This window comes from Fundulus heteroclitus, chromosome 9, assembly GCF_011125445.2.
Source record: "Fundulus heteroclitus isolate FHET01 chromosome 9, MU-UCD_Fhet_4.1, whole genome shotgun sequence".
NCBI classification, from domain to species: Eukaryota; Metazoa; Chordata; class Actinopteri; order Cyprinodontiformes; family Fundulidae; genus Fundulus; species Fundulus heteroclitus.
The window spans coordinates 29302681-29323045 of NC_046369.1; the positions used below are offsets into that span (position 1 = coordinate 29302681).

The 20365-nt window shown below is 39.2% G+C and overlaps 1 protein-coding gene across 2 annotated transcripts; it reads right to left on the minus strand.

Annotated features, from left to right (window-relative positions):
• Positions 1-142: 142 nt before the first annotated feature.
• si:dkey-86e18.1 (uncharacterized protein LOC557342 homolog) lies at positions 143-5298 on the minus strand. Of its 2 annotated transcripts, XM_012866325.3 has the most exons (6): positions 5166-5298; positions 4906-4946; positions 4738-4812; positions 4471-4660; positions 761-814; positions 297-651 (listed from the first exon to the last, which is right to left on the minus strand). In XM_012866325.3, the coding sequence occupies exons 1-6, from the start codon at positions 5230-5232 to the stop codon at positions 413-415; spliced, it is 666 nt and encodes a 221-aa protein (XP_012721779.2). In that variant the 5' UTR covers positions 5233-5298; the 3' UTR covers positions 297-412. The 2 variants fall into 2 exon arrangements, with proteins under 2 accessions (XP_012721778.2, XP_012721779.2); XM_012866324.3 differs by having other exon boundaries at positions 143-814.
• Between the last annotated feature and the right edge of the window lie 15067 nt (positions 5299-20365).

A 20365-nucleotide genomic window follows, 5' to 3' on the forward strand; every position in this document is an offset into this window, starting at 1 on the left:
TGATCCAATGTAACACCATGTAGGAGCAATCAGTAAGTCCCTAACTTTCTTCTTGCCCATACTATGTTCTTGTAACAAACGTATAACATTATAACGAAAAAGAAATATTTGTATTTGTACTTTTAAGAAATTTGACAATCACTATGAAAAATAATGTTTTAATAAAGGTTACATATTTTGAAGAAAAACAGGTTTCTCAAGCAGTTCAATAAGTTAGGTAACTTAATAGCACAGTAAAAACCATTATCTATGAAAAATGACTATGTGTTAGTGTCCTCATCAGAGGAGGAGTAGCAATCAAGTCCCAGGATATGTCCACTCGTCACTTCTGTGGTTCTGGAGTCAGATGCGGCTTCACGGCTTGGATTGTCGTCTTGAACAGCACTTTGTTCTGTTTTAACGTCAGAAGCTTTCATGGACTCCTCATTTCTCTCTGGTTTCCTGCTCTTACAGTCAACCCTTTGTTGTAAGTGAAACTTACTAAGATTTGGAAGGCTAGACTGCAGCATCCTGGCAAGGTTCTGTGTTTGAGAGGAACTCTGATGCAGAGCTGGTCCTCTGAATGCAGCTGCAGCCACCGCCAGCCGTGTCTGGTCGAAGGAGAGGGGCTGGTCCTGGACTGAACGGGGCCCCGCCGAGGCGTCTGAGATGCTGCTGGTGGAAACAAGGCCCTGAAACCTGGTCTCTAAAAAGCTGCAGGTCTCCTCGGTTGCTAAAGATTTAAAGTCTCTGGGTGAATTTCTTGCCAAGTCGCTCTCACCTCTGCTCTCCTGGCTCCCTTTGTCATGCAGCTCATTAAGTCGAGGGTTTTTAACTACGAAGAGAGAGGACAAACATCAAGGTCAAGCATACGTACAGTTAATTAATCATAAGCAATCCAGGCGATTTTTCTGTAACTCAAACCAAATTGTAAAAAAAAAAAACAACCAACTCGGTTAATTGAACTTATTATTCTTAGATGGCATTAAAGCACACAATGTATGTAGTTTTACTGTAAACCCTACAGCTTTGTGAAGGCCAAACCCATGGCCACACCTTAAAAGTCTGTACCACACATACACTTTTCATTTACCAATCAGTATATGCACATTTTAGTTTGCAATAAAACTTTATTCTTAGTTTAAGTACCTGTGTTCTATTTGTAAGCGCGCACATTTAGTTCACTTTTGTACTTGGTCAATTTTCCATACCTTTTTTGTGTTTTGTTACTAATATTTATTTCTTACCTTCCATGGTGCCTGGGAGTTTTGCCAGACAAAAGATGGCTGCCAGGGCTGAGATCAACCAAATACCGGGGAGGGTAAATTGGACTGTTCCACCTGCTTTTGCTGGAAGGGGGGATTTGTATTTTTCTTTCTTTGTTTTGTATTTCACTTAGGGTTTATATTTAGAGGTTGTGTGTTTTTCATTGTTCTTAGATTAGTTTAGTGCCAAACATAACTGTACTGCTTTGTTTTGTCATTTGTGAGTGTTTGTTTGGTTTTAATTACCCCTATTGTGTTAATTGGTCTGATCAGCCAGAGTGTGTGTATATATACCCGTGTGTCATTTGTTTGTAGGTCAGTTATGTTTGGTTGTGCAGTCAGTTAGTTTGGGCACAGTTTGCTTCAGTTAAAGTTTGTTTTTCTTTTTTTTGACCTCTTTTATGACTCCGGAACCCACCATTTTTGTACTTTTGGCTTTTGGGTTAAAAATAAAAACCCCAACTTTTGAATAATTTCCTGTGACTCCTCATGCGTTTTTACCTCGGTCCATCACAAGCTTCCTCAGCAGGAAATACAGCTAAAGCCTGTTATGATCATCCACCTTCTGCGGCATTCCTTCTGCCAACAGCACCAGCTACGTTCAAAGAAAATAAATATTGCTGATTTGTATTGCAATCCATTGAGCTATTGTGTGATTATATATTAGGTAATTATCCACAACAGACTTGTAAAAATCCTTCTTCTTACATACAAAGTGATAAAAGACTATTACGAGCTTCTTGTATTCTGTTTAGGTAACTTTTGTGGCCGTGACTTCTTGTCAATTCTAGCCCCATAAATACAAATTATGTCCTTAAAAAAACACTTTGAATATTGCAACATATATTAAAACAACAACAGGAAACCAGTGGAGAAAATAGCTAAAATAACAATCCTGACAACACTGGCAGCTTTGTTTTTTTTAAAAAAATTTAACTTTAATGGGCGACAAAAAATGTTTGTCTATTTAACACAATGGAGGGCTTGTCTTTTGACAGTGGTCATTGAGATCAGGATTTCAAACGAGGATTGCTGCTTAAATCAGAATAGATTTTTTAATACATGTTAATGACCCGAAAATGAATTAAATTTTTTGAGGAAATTTAGACAATTTGTGCCCGCGGTTCTATTGTGCATGACTGTGTGCTGACTGTTGAATGGCTAATTGATTTCATATCACACAGTCATGACATCTTGAGCAGTATTTAAAGAAGGTAACCTGGTGCTCTAAACCCAAAACAGTGCAGCGAATCTCCAAAATGTGTTTTTTTTTTTTAAATCAAGGCTTTTCTTTTAGCAGGACATTGGGCAAGTGGGGAACTACTGTGATGTGGTACTTCTTTTACCTGCCATAGAAAATCCAACTCCAACGTATTCTATTAAAACAAGATTAAAAACTTCATTAGTAGAGACTTTATTTCTGAGAAAAATTGTTTCGGTTTTGTATGCATCTTCTTAGTGTGTTGATAATCTTCTGTTTTCATGCTGTCATTGTACTTATTTCAATAGGTTTTCCTCCCTGTAGGGTCCTTCAGTCTTTATGCTTCTGAATAACAGTCTGTCTTTTGGTATTTTTCTTGAACATTTTGAATATGCATTTTGAATATGCAGCTGTCCAGCATATGATTAAGTAACCCACTCTTGAGCCCCTTGTTCTTCCTAATCATAGACCAGTCTCTAAACACATTTGTTTAGAATTGCCTTTGAATGTTCAAGTTAAAATGTTTTACTGATTTCAAATGTTCTTTTTTGTTTCTACACTATCCCTGCTTGCTTTTATTCTGTTTTATTTTCCTATATTTTAATCATGTAAAGCACTTTGCATTGTCTCTGTACTGAATTGTGCTATATAAATAAATGTGCCTTGCCTTGCCTTGCCTAAACTGTCATTTCTTTTCAAATACCGTGAGAAGGTAGTCTACCACCAACTAATGGCATACCTAAAAGAGCAGAACATCTGAGAGGTTTTACAGTGCAGTTTTTAAGCTTCTCACAGTAAAGAATCAGCCATTTTAAAAGTTATGATCTTTAAAAAAATGCTTAATCTATTTCTATTTTATTTCATTATTACTTATTGTATAACTCTTATCTTATTTTACAATACAGGGCTGTTTTATTTATTTTTAGGCCATTGATTTAATTATTCTTATATTATTGTGTGTGACTGCTATTGTACAGACCTTTGGTCCTGCAGCTGTTTAAAGTGCTGTAGAAATACAGCTGGTATGGTAAGATAAGTTATTTTAAAAGTCTAAGAGAAAGGTTCTTTTTTTCCATCCTATGTTTACCCATGCTGCAAATTCTTGGGGGCAAGGACACCAATACAGTAATAATCAGTAGTATTGTATGAATGATAAAGATTTTTTTTCCCACTCTGTTTCCTGAACACCTGGTAGGACAGGCCAGTAAAGATACAATTTCATACGAAACATTGAGCTTGTCCAACATTCAATAATGTGTCTGACTGACTGACTGACTGACTGAGGCTAGCTGTGTTCATCAAAGTGTAACAAAGTGAGACTTATAAGTACTAAATGCTAAAATGTGGACATGCATGAACAACAGAGTACAGGAATTACGGCTGTATTCAACATTAGTTATTTTTACCCTTTACTCCTAAGCATTGCTTTTTTGTAAAATGTACCTAAGCTAACTATATTGTATTGCCATCATTAGTATACTGCTCCCTAACCGGTGTGTTTAAAGTGACATCTAGGTGTTATTGTCTCTTCTTTCAACAGTAGAAACCAATGGGTGGTAGCTGTTTGCAGCTTAAAATATACCACTTTCATAGATGACATATTTCTGGTAGGAGACTTGTGCATCGTAATTAAGCAGCAGAGTATCCAGAAGCTGGTTAACTTTGATAGCCCGGTTGCCCTGCAGCAGGAAGATCCTGGGTTCAAATCCCGGCATGGGGTCTCTCTGTGTGGTGATTGCATAGGCATGGTTGGGCTCTGTGGGTACTATGGCTTACTCCCACAGCCCAAAAGAATCACTGGTAGGTTAATTGGGCTCTCCAGATTGCCCTTAGGTTTGTGTTTGTGATTGTCCTGTGCATCTCTATGTTGCCCTATGATGGACCTGTCCAGGTTGTATACACCACCTCTTGCCCAAATTGCTGGAGACAGACACCAGTCCCGCTGCAACTATGCACAACTATGTCCTCCACAGATAAGCGAATAACTTTGATTTCATGCTTGGATTTGACAATCTAACCACTGACCAGCAGCCGGTGAGTCTTGGGCCTCTGCTCTCCTTTTGCTGTACGCTCTGGGAGTCCACGGCTTGTGTTTGCATGTGGGGTCTAGAACTCGTAGCTTGGCGATGAAGCTTTTGTATTCTTTCTCCAAAGCCTCGATGCGCAGCTGGAACTCAGCTATCTTCCGCTCCGGGTAATGAGGAAGCTGGGATTGCTGAGGAGTGGACAGGAACTGAGTCAACAGCAGGACAGGGGACCCCTTTAAAACGTGCCAAGCAGCAGCTCTCATACCTGCAGGTAATACTCTATCTCACTCTTAATGCTGGGAATCCACTTTTTTACAGAGGGAGCTGAATTCAGAGCGGACTGTGAAAGGAGATTGATTAAAGATGAATCTTAAGGGAAACCTATTGGGATGTATTACCTTCATTATTGAACACAATGTATTAGCTTCAGTACCAGTTTGGGCCGACGCTCATTCACATCTTTAAGCCGTCCTTCTGTAAGGTAAATGTGCCATTAGTTTACATGATCAGAAGCTAAAAAAAAAACACCACTGTTGTATCTAAAATATGGATTCAGAGCAATGTACTCCGGCGTTGACAGTGACAGCAACAACACAGTGTAGCTAGCAGGAGAAAGCTAACAGATGGAAAATCCGGAGGCCTCTTTCTAGCAGCCTGTGAATAAAATGGCGCCATGTCCTACAGACGCTTTACCCTCTCTCTCTTTCTGTAGCCATAGTCTGTTCAGTTTCCCCTGTTGTTTCTCTTCGTTTCTAGCCATTGAAGGAGCAAGCAGTCCCGAGTCTGCCAAAACAAACTCACGTGACCTACACCAGCTATCACGTGATGTCCACAAGCGTCGCTTCTTAAAGGGGACGTGTGTGCAAATCAAAACGAGCAGCAGAGGCAAAAGCTGTGGTTCTGTAGGCTGGTGAATAAATAGAGATCAGTGGGTAAAACACACTCGATGCTACAGTCCGACATTTTAAAACAGTACAACAGATTAGATTATCACCAAGAACTTCATTTAATTTAATCGTTTGGTTGAAAGAATGACACTGATAGAGTAATTGCACATTGACATTTTTAAGCATTTATTTATGTAAATCCCGCTGATTATGTATTACAGGACATGCATATGTCATAAAAGTATACTATTATATAAGATGAATAAAAAAATGGATGTTTAACACGGTAATGGTTAAATTACAGCCATTTTAAGGCAGTTATCGGGAAGACTGTTGACTTGATAGTTGTTCATCAGTCCATCAAGTAAAAACTGCACATGGAGGGAAAGCAACAAAAGAAGCTTGCCGTTCACATCGTATTGTAAGCAAGCATCTAACCAGGAAGTTGGGTGGAAGGGAAAAATGTCGCACTCATGAGAGAATTGTGGGGAAAAAAAGCTCATTGAAATATTTGGGGGAGCTTGTGATTTTTTTTTTCACCAGCTTAACAATAAAGTAAGCATGTGTTGTCTTAATAAAACAAAATGCTTTTTAAAATGTATGTGTAAATCATTGTAAATCTGAAACGAATCTTTGTTTTTATTTGTTTTTATTTTATTTATCATGTTTAGCGTGATACATGGCAAGCTTTGTGTGGCTTCTTATCAGTAATGCTTATCTATTCATCTATTTTTTTTATGTGCTTCATCAATATCTAAGACTTGCATCTTTGAAACACTTGCACAAACTCCTCAATCTCAGACCTCGGCAACAACCCGTTCGGTTCCCTCTACCTCAGCTGCCTCCTCTTGATGCTATAACAACCAGAGCTGTCTACGCTGGGTTCTGTTATGTTTTATTTTGAGCAATCAAAGTATAATTTACATTGGTGTTTAATTTGTGTAAGTTTTGCATGTATTTTAATTGGGTTGTACTTTATAGTATTTATGTTAATTATTATTGCTTTTATGATTTGTTTTGTGTGGCTGATGGAATAAAGTGAAGTTGAATTGAAATTGAACTGTCCCACTTGTTTATCGATACTGTTTTTATGTATTGGTATTTGTTTGCATCTAACATTAAGCTGTATATATGTGTGCGACAGAAAAATGCTACATGATGTATAATATACTCAGGTTTATCAAAAATGCCAAATAGTGCGTGCAGGGGTTGGTATGTGTTGGGGGAGCCGGGTGCACACCATAATTTCACCTAGAGCACCAAAAAGGCTAGTGCCGGCTCTAGATCTAACCTAAAGAACACTCAATCAAATGAGCGCAGCGTAGTGTGAATACACCATATTCAGCCTATAAAAATAAAAAGCCCTAAATTTTGACTCCGTAAGGCGGTTTGGACCAGATCAGTCTCTTCTGCCCTCTGCCCTTCTTCCTCTCTCTCTCCCACACACAAGACTTGTCCAGGGCAGGCAGAGAGATTATTAGTTTAATCTGTGATCTAGATAGTTATCCCAGTGGTTTATGTTGTCCATAAAAACTATTCAAGACATTATTGCATATATAATATTACAAAGATTAGATGTATTTTCTGTTTCTCACTGGTTTCTTTACAGTTACTGCCACACAATAATTCTTAATAGTAGCTGTGCACAAAACTAACCACTTAAGGTGGTTAGTTTAGAGTAATTTAGTATAATAAGTAGTAATTGATAGAGTAATTGCACATTGACATTTTTAAGCATTTATTTATGTAAATCCCGCTGATTATGTATTACAGGGCATGCATATGTCATAAAATTATACTATTATATAAGATGAATACAAAAATGGATGTTTAACACGGTAATGGTTAAATTACAGCCATTTTAAGGCAGTTATCGGGAAGACTGTTGACTTGATAGTTGTTCATCAGTCCGTCAAGTAAAAACTGCACAAGTAGGGAAAGCAACAAAAGAAGCTTGCCGTTCACATTGTATTGTAAGCAAGTATCTAACCAGGAAGTTGGGTGGAAGGGAAAAATGTCGCACTCATGAGAGAATTGTGGGGAAAAAAAGCTCATTGAAATATTTGGGGGAGCTTGTGATTATTTTTTTTCACCAGCTTAACAATAAAGTACGCATGTGTTGTCTTAATAAAACAAAATGCTTTTTAAAATGTATGTGTAAATCATTGTAAATCTAAAACGAATCTTTGTTTTTAATTTTTTTTTAATGGTTGCCTTTTTAAAAGAAAGTCATCCAATCAACAAAATCTTTGGACTAACAAGAAAACAGGTAAAAAAAAAAAAAAAAAAAAAATGAAAATCATGGAAGGAATGCTATATTTAACTATGTGTATGGTTCATCTGTGCATAGTTGCTCTTGTTTTACTGACTCCAGCCTCAGTCTACTCCTCGGGAAGCTCTACCAAAACCTTAAATGATTTTTCTTTAAAATCTTCTAAGCACTGTGGTTATCTCTCCTGCCTCTGCATCTTTATCTACCACATTTATCCCTTGCACTGTGCTGTCAATTTCTTCACAATATTAAAATTTCCCGAGGCACTGGAGTTTGGATTTTCCTGCTGTATCTATATACATTCTTTTATAATGAAAAAGTTTCATCTTATTTAAAGGGAAAAATGAAGGGAAGTACATAGGTTTTAGTCTGTATTGTGATATCAATTAGCAAATCCCACTGGTTTTCAAAACAGAAACAGAGCATGGTCGGTGTTATTTGATGTCAATCCCAGACTCCAATATGAGTGATTAAGAAAATCCATATTCAATTAAATGCATTTATATAGCACCAATTTACAACACATGTAATCCCAAGGCGCTTTACAAGGTCAGTTCTATCAAATCTTACAGGCAGATTGGTTAAGATGCTATCTTCTAAGGAAACCCAGCAGATTCCATTGAGTCACTGACTTGCAGCATTCACTCCTCCTGAAAGAGCGTGTTGCGACAGTTGACAGTTGCTTACATTGTATTGTTGACTTGCTGCAATCCTTCATACTGAGCATGCATGTAGCAACTGTGAAGAGGAAAAACTCCCCTTTAAAGAGGACATATGCTTTTCAGTTTTTTATTTTCACATTTATTTTCACATTTCCACATTCCTTCTTCTAAGAGCCATGGATTTTGGTGTGGTTTCTTTAAACCTAAAAGAGGCACTTCACACCTGCCCACCCTCCAGGTCGCAAAGCGTTCCACTTCACCCTGTTCAACCATTTTTTTAGTATGCTGGGGGGCGGTGTAACGAACAACCGAAAACTTTCCACTTGTAGCTTCGGCCTAATTCAGCTTGGATTATGGTATTTTTCTGACTATAAGGCGCATTAAAAATCCTTACATTTTTGCAAAAATTTAGTCTGGGCCTTATAATCCGGTGCACCATATAAATGATTACTGTACTCGTGCTTATTGAATGATTTTTGTGGTACAATGCACTCAAAAATATGTTAAAATGTATAAGTACAACTTTGGTTAGCAACGAAGTCGCTCCACTCAATGGATATTTGGAGCATTACGGTACACTGCGTCACAACCTGATCGGACCCCTGAGCTGTCTACAAGACTGCCTGACTGTAATGTCTAAACTAGAAGTGTATTCATGTTAGGCATCCCGCGCCCCGAGTATGCGCTAGCAACAATAAACCAAGTAAGTTAATTCAATATAAAAGTTATGTTTATTTTGGCCTTATGTTGAGACTGATAGCTCTCCCTCTCAGTAGAGAGCTGGGTACATGAAGGGGCAGAGTAATATTACACACTTGGGAAGAATATTTATTGTGCCTTATTTTCAGGTGCCCCTTTAAAATTATAAGGTACAAAATTATAAGGTACCTAAAATTGTACCTATCTACAATACTTTATTAATTCTAAAGGGAAATTAAACGCTGTTGTAATTCATGTTATGTGGTTTCTTCATAGAGTGGTTGTAGATAAGATACGGATGGCTGCAGACTGGAAGGATCTCTTGTACCGGTCTGTCTTACAGCTGATCTGGATCTAGGGAGCTGGTGTTTGGTGAACATCAATCCATAAGGTTTTGTTGTTAGCTAGCTTTATTTGGAGCAGTAAGTGGAGAGAGCAGAACATTACATATGCAGCAAGTGAACTGTTAGCTAAAGCTAGTTTGCTTTGGAGGATACAGAGTAAACATCACTGATTAAATAAAGAACAGCAGCAAGAGTTACCATCAGTGACTTCCACTTTAGGGGAAGTTAGAAAGTACTGTAGAAACAGCCTGAACTTGATATCCTGCTGCAGAGAACAACGTTCTGTCTACCTAAGAGGCCAGCTGTAATGTTAATTTTTTTTTGACAAGTTGACATCCATCATTAAATCAGAACTGGTTTATATGATCCAAAATCATTTTATCTGAGGCTGAGTGGAGTACTCAGTGAAGTAGTAGCCCCTTATCATCTTCTCACTTCTATTGAAACAAGACCACGATCAAAATAATAAACAATAATAAAGTCAGTGTTTCATTCCAAGGATAATGGTGATTTTTGCAACATTATTTTTAATAAATGCTTACATGTGGATATAACAGTAGATAAGATAAATAATAATTAAAAAAACTGCTGGTTCAGTCTTTCAAGTAACACCACTTGATTGTTGTCTGATGTAGTCTTTATAACCAGAAAAAGCAACACTTAGGCCTATGCAGTATCAGTGTTATAACCAACATCTAGTCTTAAATCACAGTATCAGTACAATATTCCCCAGCCCTACTTGTTTCGGTCAATAGAAATGCCTACATTTTAAAATTTAAATGCAAAATGAGTTGTTACAGTTTTTCTCGGTTTACTCTTGCTCTTCATGTTTAGCGTGATACATGGCAAGCTTTGTGTGGCTTCTTATCAGTAATGCTTATCTATTCATCTATTTTTTTATGTGCTTCATCAATATCTAAAACTTACATCTTTGAAACACTTGCACAAACTCCTCAATCTCAGACCTCGGCAACAACCCGTTCGGTTCCCTTTACCCCCGCTGCCTCCTCTTGATGCTATAACAACCAGAACTGTCTACTCTGGGTTCTGTTATGTTTTATTTTGAGCAATCAAAGTATAATTTACATTGGTGTTTATTTTGTGTAAGTTTTGCATGTATTTTAATTGTGTTGTATTTTATAGTATTTATGTTAATTATTATTCCTTTTATGATTTGTTTTGTGTGGCTGATGGAATAAAGTGAAGTTGAATTGAAATTGAACTGTCCCACTTGTTTATCAATACTGTTTTTATGTATTGGTATTTGTTTGCATCTAACATAAAGCTGTATGTATCCATCTGTGCGACAGAAAAATGCTACATGATGTATAATATACTGAGGTTTATCAAAAATGCCAAATAGTGCGTGCAGGGGTTGGTATGTGTGGGGGGAGCAGGGTGCACACCATAATTTCACCTAGAGCACCAAAAAGGCTAGTGCCGGCTCTAGATCTAACCTAAAGAACACTCAATCAAATGAGCGCAGCGTAGTGTGAATACACCATATTCAGCCTATAAAAATAAAAAGCCCTAAATTTTGACTCCGTAAGGCGGTTTGGACCAGATCAGTCTCTTCTCCCCTCTGCCCTTCTTCCTCTCTCTCTCCCACACACAAGACTTGTCCAGGGCAGGCAGATACATTATTAGTTTAATCTGTGATTTAGATAGTTATCCCAGTGGTTTATGTTGTCCATAAAAATTATTCAAGACATTATTGCATATATAATATTACAAAGATTAGATGTATTTTCTGTTTCTCACTGGTTTCTTTACAGTTACTGCCACACAGTAATTCTTAATAGTAGCTGGGCACAAAACTAACCACTTAAGGTGGGGGTAAAAAGAAACCCCCAGGAGCTGTTCACACACCCTTTGGCCTCATCATGTCTGTGGGAAACCAAAAGGAGTCAAGTGAAGCAGGGATGGGGCAAGTGTTGGGTGGACAACGGATATGGAAAAGGGTGCTGGGATCCCAGCTGAGTGGATACTGAAAAATGTACCATTACTTAATAATAATAATTAAAAAAAACGAGTTAAGTCAAGCCGAGTAGGCATTAATGGAAAAGTTGCTTGTTGCCTTTTTTACCATTTGGAACCAGTCTGTGTTTTCGTCAACGTATGTTTTACTACACATGTATTTCTTCTTTATCAAACATCTTTCTGTTAACGCGAGAGATAATTGTGTTTGAAAATGCCAGCACATCATCACTTTCTGAAATACTTACAGGATGTGTCGTACCAACAACCAGAGCAAATTTGTTTCCTTTACTTTAAAAGTCTGATTGCTGCCATAGGATTTACTAATCACTATTTGTGTTAATTGTCAGGGTTTAGTTTTTAACTAGCTTTTTTACTGTTAGTTTTCACTCCTTCTGCAGTCAGTCACACCTGTTGGTCATTAATTAGTCAGACTCACTCCACCTGCCAGCCTCCCTACATAAGCCTCCTCAGTCTTCACTTCCCTGCCGGTCCGTCATCAGAGTCTACTCACTCAAGCCTCTGCCTATTGATGGACTTACCTGCCTTATCTGTACTGTTAGCCGCTGGGTTCCTGCCTCCTCTGTGCTCCAGCGGTCCTGCCTTTAAGAACTGTCTCCGGGCCGTCAGCTTCTGCTCTCATCCACACCCCAGTCCTGCCTCTCTGGTTTCATCTGTCTCCACTCATCTTTCTTTCAATAAACTCTCAATTTTAGCTCCGTGTGTGTGGTGTAATTTCTGGGTTCATCCAAGAAAAATCACGACATTAATAAGCTATTAAACAGCTTTACCTAAATGTTGGATAGTTTGTTTATTATGTCCTGACGTTCCACCTCCTAATACTCCCTCAGTTGCTTTAGTTTCACATGCCCCATTCTTATACTCTGTCGGTCTACTGTGTATTGTCCGATCCATCCATTTTCCTACACGGTTATCCCTGCTGGGGTTGGTGCCTATGTCCAGCTGTCAATGGGTGAGAGCATGGTACACCCTGGACAGGTCACCAGTCTGTCGCAGGTATTATCCGATCCCTTTTTTTTTTTGTTTTGTTAAAGAAATGTTTTCAGCACAGGTTGTTTGAACTTTATTGTTTAAGTTTTGGTGTCTGCTTTTGTCCTGATTTTATCGAGTTTCCTCTTTAGTGTGCTTTAAATGTCATTTGTGTCATACTTGCCTGCTTCATGCCTGCATATGGGTCCTCAAGCCATCACCTCCCAACAAATTGTTTCGATTTTATTATAAAATTACGGAAACACAGTCATGATGAGAAAGAAACAATCCATGACTCTATCAACAGTGAACATTCAGTGGACCGTTTAAACACCTTTAGCCACAGTAACAGGAAGGTGGAGGGGTGTCATTCATTCTTCTGAATTCCTTCTGAATTTCTCTGTGCAGAATTTCTGCACAGCTCTCTCCAAAATCCCACCATAGCATTTTATCAAGTTGAGGTCTGGACTTTGACTGGGTTGATTATATACTCCATAACGCTGGAAATAGTTCTCACTCTTGTGGCTGCAGGAGCAGAATGATGCTATTTTGTTCTTGCTGCTTGTTTTTGAGACATAAACTGGGCAGAGCTTCTTTTTTCTCTTGTGTCTGATAGCTGTTATATACAAATGCTCCCGACAAATGGATTTATGTTGACTTCCTAAACGTTCACCATTTGAAGTATAAAATGCTCTGGCAAAAAATAACTGACATTTTACTATTAAATACTTTTGGTTTTAGAGGAGTGGACTCAATTTCTGCAAGGTAGTCGAAGTAATTGATTGGATTCATCAGGATTTATGGATAAATATAGCTGAGTGTCTCATTTTGCCAATCGGAAGCATATATAGTAAAGAGAGTTGGTCCAACGACTGAACCCTGTGGTACTCCACAAGTGACCCTAGAGTTTGAAGAACATTTATTATTAACATGAACAAACTGGAATCTATCAGAAATATTTAAACCATCCTAATGCTTTTCACTTAATCCCTACAGTATGTTCAAGTCTTTCTAGGCGAATATTTTGATCAACTGTATCAAATGCAGCACTGAGATCTAACAGGACAAGTATAGACAGTCCATTATCTGAGGCCATGAGAATATCATTAGTGACCTTCACCAGAGCTGTTTCAGTGCTATGATGAGCTCTGAAGCCTGACTGAAACTCTTCAAATAGGTCATTACTTTGTAAATGTTCACAAAGTTGATTAGCAACTACTTTCTCAAGAATGTTAGGATATGAAGAAGAAGATGGTGTCAGGATTCTGCAGGCTGTGCTGTGCAGCTCTCTGACAGCGCTGCCTGCTCTCTCTTCTCTTCCTCTTTCACAGGTGATTGCAGTTTGACAGATGGGCATGGTGCGCACCTGCAGCTCGTTGGGCAGCTCCTAGTGGGTGCTTAAAAGCAGGTTGAAGGCAGCTGAAGAACGCCAGAGTGTTAAACCGTTGTGGTACGCTTCAGTGGCCGCTGTCTCTCGACAGTTTATCTGTTCCCAGCGCTAACTCATGTATCATGTTTCTCACAGATCGCTTCATGCTCTGGATCACTCTCTGGACGCTCTTCCAAGTTCTGAAGTCTCAAGTCAAGTCCCTGGATCCTCTTCGCTCAGATTCTGCTCTGGCACTCCTCTCGAGCCCCCTTGGTGTTACCAAGCCAAACAAGAGTTCCCCTCTGGATTCTCCCTGGTTCCTTCAGCTGCTCACTGCCCTCTGCTTCCAGCTGCGGTGCTGCTCGGACTGCCTTGCTCCATCTGCCCGCACACCTGTCGCTCAGTCACCTGGTTCCCACATCAAAGAGAGCCCTGCTGAGTTCCACTTTCTGCTCCACTCTCCCCGGCCCAGTTCATGTGCTCTGTGGTAAGCTCCCCCCTCATTTGCGCATCTCCCATTTATTAGAATTATCGAATCACTCTCCTCTCATCCTTAGATCGAGCGAGTCCTGGCTTCGCGTCTCTCACTGGCGCTGCCACATCGTGCTTTGTCCCCTTGTTCTCCCCTGTTCGCCTGAGTGTCTTAAATAAACATCTTAAAACTGCTCTCTGCCTCCCGATTGTGTTCTGCATGTGGGCCAAACACTTAAAAACCATGACAGATACAGATAGGTCTGTAATTTATTAAGTCATCTTGATCAAGAGATAGTTGCTTAAGTAAAGGTTTAATAACAGCTACTTTAAAAGCCTGTGGTACATATCCATTTACTAAGGATAGACTAATTATGTCTAAAATAGGGGCATTAATCAAAGGGAATACCTCCTTAGATAACTTGTTTGGGATTGGGTCTAACATACAAGTTGAAGGTTTAGATGAAGCTAAAATTTTAGATAGCTCAAAAAGCTCTGCTGCACTAAACACTTTAAACACGATCAGGTTCTAAAGATTCCTCCAACGCTGCCTCACTTATTGAGGACAAGGTAATCATGTCTGGGAGGATGCCAAATATATATATTTAATGGAATCAATTTTATTTATAAAGAATTCCATAAAGTCTTTACTGCTAATGGAATGGATGGATCAACGGAGCTATGACTCTGGGTAGGTTTGGCAGCTGTACTAAAGAGAAAGCTAGGATTATTTTCATTCTCCTCTATTAATGATAAAAAATATGCTGCTCTAACTCTGTGAAGGGACTTTTTATACAACAGTAGACAACAGTAGGATTCCTCTTGATGTGTATGGTGCCATTTTCTTTCCAATTTCCTAACATTGTGCTCCAAAGAACGCAGCTCTAAATAAACCAGGGAGCGAGCTTGCTGTGAATAATCGGCCAACTGTATTTACCTCTCTTTTAACTGTTTACTGTAATATTGTGTTTAGTAAAAGAAAATAGAAGTTTTCCGTTCATTAAAAAAACACGGTTTTGTGTGTCCTGATGACACACTGATGCAATGATATAAATCACTGAATTTGATTCACACGCAGCTTGTATCACTTAGTCACATCGTTCAATCTGCGTGCCTCTGATAACTGTCTTTTTGGTCAAATTTGATGCGATAAGGGCTGCTCGGCTTGTCATGACACAAGCCGAGCAGCAGCTGTGTTTGCGAGAGTGCACTTGTACATGTAAGGTTTATCCATAAGAAAAACACTCAATAGTGGTTATGGGGAGCTAAAGACCCGCCCGAGGCAGACACCGGAGGAACCAGAACCCCAGACGCCCGAAAGGACCCCCATAGCAAAGGAGCCACTAGTAGTGCCGCTAAAATCTGCTGGGCCTAAGGCTAGAGACAAGCAGCGACACCCGAGAGCCTCCACCCCCACCTCCTGGACCATCCTGACCCCCTGAAGGAAAAGAAAAAAAAACTAGTCTGCCAGCCCGCCCGCCCGAACCATGCATACCTCTGTTCCCTGGATAGAATCAGCACAGAGAATAATCATGAACCAGGACCGAGACAGGGGGCTGTAGCCTGATCATTGAAGTTATAAACCTCCTGGACAACACAAGATAATCCTATAGCTGTTATTAGCTTGAGGGACCGCCCAACGAAGGGGTTCTGTCGGTCTGGGCTCACCCTGCACCACGCAACGCTCCGCTGCTTGAATACACGCTGAGGCAGTGAAACAACCTACCACTTGTGACTGTTCATCCTCTCTTCAGGGCCATGGATTTTCACCTGTGTTCTTGTTTTTTTTTTTTCCAAGCCTATAAGTAGCAACTAACATGATCTTCAGCTTAAAATGATGACCACAAGTAAAAAATGTTGTGGTCATCATTTTCAATACATTGCATGTATTGAAATTGTTATTCTTTAATAGAAAGATTTACAAAGAGAACCAGTAGGCTGTACAAATAACTGTCATTGCTCAAATATACTGGGTTCGATTCTTGGCCTGGATGTCTTATTGCATAGAGTCTGCATGTTCTTTCCAGGTACTCCAGCTTCCTCCCACAGTCCAAAAACATGCCTTTTATTTTAACAGGTTACACTAAATTGCCCTTAGGTGTTAGAATGTGCATGTTTATGTGTCTGCGTTGCCAGTTGGCGACCTCTCCAAGGTGGACCCTGCTTCTCACCCTGTGGCTGCTTGGGACAGGCACCCGCTGCCCCGACACCTCTCTAAGCAAAAGTGCCATAGACATTGGTTGAAAGGATGGATGAGCTACCCCTCCTGATAATGTAGAGAATGGTAGGGCAGTTTTAGGGAAGACAATTTTCTCAACTTTGTGGAGGGTTAAAATAGCATAACACCTCCTAATTAAGTCTTTTTTATAAAATAGTGACTTGGTCATTTGTTGCTCTGGTGGAAAACTCTGCATGACACCTTTCTAATTTCTGTCAGGAAAAATATATCAGTCCATCTTGCCACTACTGATTTATGTCACTGCGGTGGAAAACTGATGTGCTGTGTGTGTGTGTGTGCGCGTGTGTGTGTGTCTGGGGTGGGGGTGGGTGGGGGGTTTGCAGCTTTCATCTTACAAGTTACTGAAAATATTGATGACAGCCACAAACTGAGCAAAAAAAATCCCACCCAGTACTCTTTGAGTCTCTGGTGTAAGATATTAATCACTTTGTCATTTCATTAAGAATCACACAGGAAGAAAGACAGGGGCTTCGCCTCCGATATGCATCGTTACCATCCTGCAACAATTGCAGCGAGAAACCACAGAACAAAACACTGTTTTCAACAAATTTCAAATGATGGGAAAATAATGTTTAGTTATAATGTCTGTCTAGTGTCATTGTCATGGTGCATAGTGTTGAAATTAATATGGGCCTGCTCCTGCTTATTTCTGAACGCCCGTCTTACCCCGGTTTAAGATTTGATGGTAAAGGAGAAACAGATTATTAGAGGCAAACATTTAAAATATGCATATTTATTTAATTTGGAATTCCAAAGAGACAAAGAAAAACTTACAAGCTTAGTTTCAGTGTGTTACCCACTTCCTTCTCCCAGCCATTGCAGCTTCTTGGTCTACCGTCTTCTTCGCAAACCCATCTTTTATCATACTGACCAAACCCTCCTGATTAGTTTGGGGGGTTTGAGCCCAGACACTGTGACTCCAGGTCCTATCTGCTTCCAAAACAAGGAGACTATTCTCTTGAGGGTCTTCATGAAGTAAGGCCTAATTTAGCACCTAGATTGTCCTATCAGGGGACCTCAAGAACCATCTAATAGCTTTCAGAACTTAAAGCAAACATCAGTGTTGTATAGTAACAAAGTAAAAATACTTCACTACTGTACTTAAGTATATTTTGGAGTACTTTATACTTTTCTCAAGTATACATTTTTTTGATTACTTTTACTTCACTATATTTCCGTACTTAATTGCATACTAATACTCCGATACATTTTCAATGTTTGGTTTAGTTACTCGTTACAAAAAAAGTGTCGGTTTGGCTCAGCCAGACGTGCGTACATGCATGGATCCGTTTGAAGCGCTCGGCGTGTCATTTCAAAGTTGCCGTGCGCCAGTGGGGGTGGGGGCGGGGCCTGGCGCTCCACGCAGCCAATCACTAACGTGCCTGGCCTTTGATTGACATGGTAGAGACCCCCCCTCAACTCCGCTCTCATTGGTTGTGCTGTCTTAAATCCCGCCTTCCCTCTTCCTGATTGGCTGTTTTCTATTACGTGTGTGTGCGTGCATGTGCGTATGTGCTTGGAGCACGAGATTTCAGTTTTGATTTTAACTGGGATACTAGACTACGAAACTAGTCCCAGTTAAGAAACTAAATATTATCTGCACTAAAATAGGTAAAAGCTGCTCAGTGCAGTTCTGAATAAAAGCAGCAAAAAGAGTTTTGAATTGTTGAACTTGAGAAATGTAAGTAACCAACGTCAATATCTCAAAATAGCATTTAATTCTGAAGTATAACACATTTTATCAACAAAAACCTAATCTCCTCTATAAAACTAAATATTCTGTGCCAGGCAGGAGTTCTGAAGACTGCTGGAAAGATGGAAAAGCAAAGACTGTAGGTCATAAAAATTCAGATTCTTAGCCACAGCCGTGGCCATTATTTCATTGTTATTGTTGCTTTCATTTATTTTCGACCATTTGCTACTCTTGTTTAGACCTTTGCGTAGTAATAATAGTATTATTAGGGTTCCACAAAATAATAGTGTTATTCATTTGACTATTTCTAGTTCTAGAATTAGGATAAAGACAAAAAAAACAAAGGAACACAATATACATTGGTTTTATTGTTCATAGATTTCCACACTGTCCATTAAATAAATTAGTATAAACCAGGGCCGGAGCTAGCAGATTCAGAGGGCAGAGAATTCCCAAAGTATCTAACATATTCTACCTCCTGCAATGGAAGGGAAAAATTGTTATGGGCTGGCTGATATACAGCAGGTCAAAAAAGGCCATATTTTGGCTGCAGTGCTTGCTGTTCTCTTATGAAGAAAAGATCATCTAGTGCACTAAATTCAATAGCTGGGTTGAAAATATCCAGTATAAAATACAGAGCTTTGTGTGTGTGGTGTGTTGGCGGCAGGTGTAGAGGGGGGGGGGGCAAAAAGACTGCAAAGCTGTCAGCTGGCCGGCCTGCAGGTGTATCTATTAGCAGCTTTACCACTTCCTGTAGGTTAACTAAGCCTGGTTTATCACTTCACCATGTTCTTAGTATACACCCCCTTTGCCTGCACTTGGTTGTGTGTTGGTTTTCTTGAAGGAAAACTAAAAGCTTACAAAAAAGTTGTATTTTCTGTCTAAACTTGGTCTAAATTTCTCCTGTACTTGGTTGTTTATATTATTTTAAGTGAATTTGACTTTCAAAGTTTACCAAAATCTAAAAAATGCCATTCAAACTGCATTTGCTTTGTTTTACTTTTTACTTATACTTTTCATTACATTACTTGAGTACATCTATTTTTACAGTAATTTTCATACTTAAGTACAAGACATTTCAGATACTTTAAGACTTTTACTCAAGTAACATTTCAGTCAGCTACTTGGACTTTTGCCAAAGTCATATTTTGGAGAGGTACTTATACTTTTACTTGACTCCGAGATTTCAGTACTTTATACAACACTGGCAAACAACCTATGAGCTGTGTGTTTTCTGCTTTAGAGGGGAGACAGAGTTTAGAGACCAGAAGTACCTCTTATTATTTTCCATAAAAATGCCTGATTAATATAACAACTAATGATATTTTTCCATAACAATAGTAAAATTATGAATGCCTCCTCTTCTTTTTTTATATTTGGCCACAACAAACTTTAGTACATTTTATATAATAGGTCTAGCTAAATGTAGTACATCATTGTAAAATAGAGGCAAAAAGGACATATGGTATTCAGAATGGCTTAAAAAAATTAACAATTGACCTTCAGAAAGGTGGATGTCCGCTCCGGGCTCAAGTCTCCAGGATCACACTGGAATTAATTTCATTAACTTTCTCCTCAATTCTGACCCGTTTCCCTGTCTCTGCTAAAGAAAAGTAACCCCAGAGCATGATACTACCACCACCATGTGTTTAGGCTCATGTGCAGTCCTGCACACTGCTTTTTCACGTGGGTCAGAAAGTAAAATGTTGGTCTCATCTGATCAGAGCACTTTCCTTAACATGTTTGCTATGGCCCCTACATGGCTTGTGCAAACCGCACTTTTTAAGTTGCTCTTTTAATAATGGCTTTTTTTAACCATCTAGTATTTCTTTCTGATTAACAAGTATGCACTACTTAGTGTGTTTCTAATTAAAAGCCAAATTAGTTGCACGCTGTCCATCAGAGGCTATTCCTCACATCTTTAGCAGAAATAACTGCTGTATATTTTATGAGCTTTTAAAGGTATAGTAGACAATCTTTTTCAGCTTTGAGTTCCTGGGATCACCTCATCTATTGTTTGTCCGACACGTCAATTAATGTGATGCTTTCACAGAATGCCAGTGAGCGTGCATGTTCCTTGTTAGTTTTGTTTCCACCCAAAACGAAGCGACACCAACGTCATACTTCAGCTCATTCTGGGGGACACCAAGGCATTCTCAGTCCAGACAGGCTATATAGTCCGTCCTGGTAGTTCTGGGTCTTTATAGTCATTAGAAGACTCAAGAATATTTATTGTCATTTATGTTACCATAATGAAATTTTTGATCAGACAAACACTGGCTCAGGATGC

What these genes read in the sequence shown, in the direction of transcription:
- si:dkey-86e18.1 (XM_012866324.3), bottom strand. Translation starts at nt 5,232, where the DNA reads ATGGCTAGAAACGAAGAGAAACAACAGGGGAAACTGAACAGACTATGG. An exon ending in GCTACAGAAAGAGAGAGAGG is followed by an intron (nt 4,947 to 5,165) that starts GTAAAGCGTCTG and finishes TTTACCTTACAG; the next exon opens with AAGGACGGCTTAAAGATGTG. An exon ending in ATGAGCGTCGGCCCAAACTG is followed by an intron (nt 4,813 to 4,905) that starts GTACTGAAGCTA and finishes CTCCTTTCACAG; the next exon opens with TCCGCTCTGAATTCAGCTCC.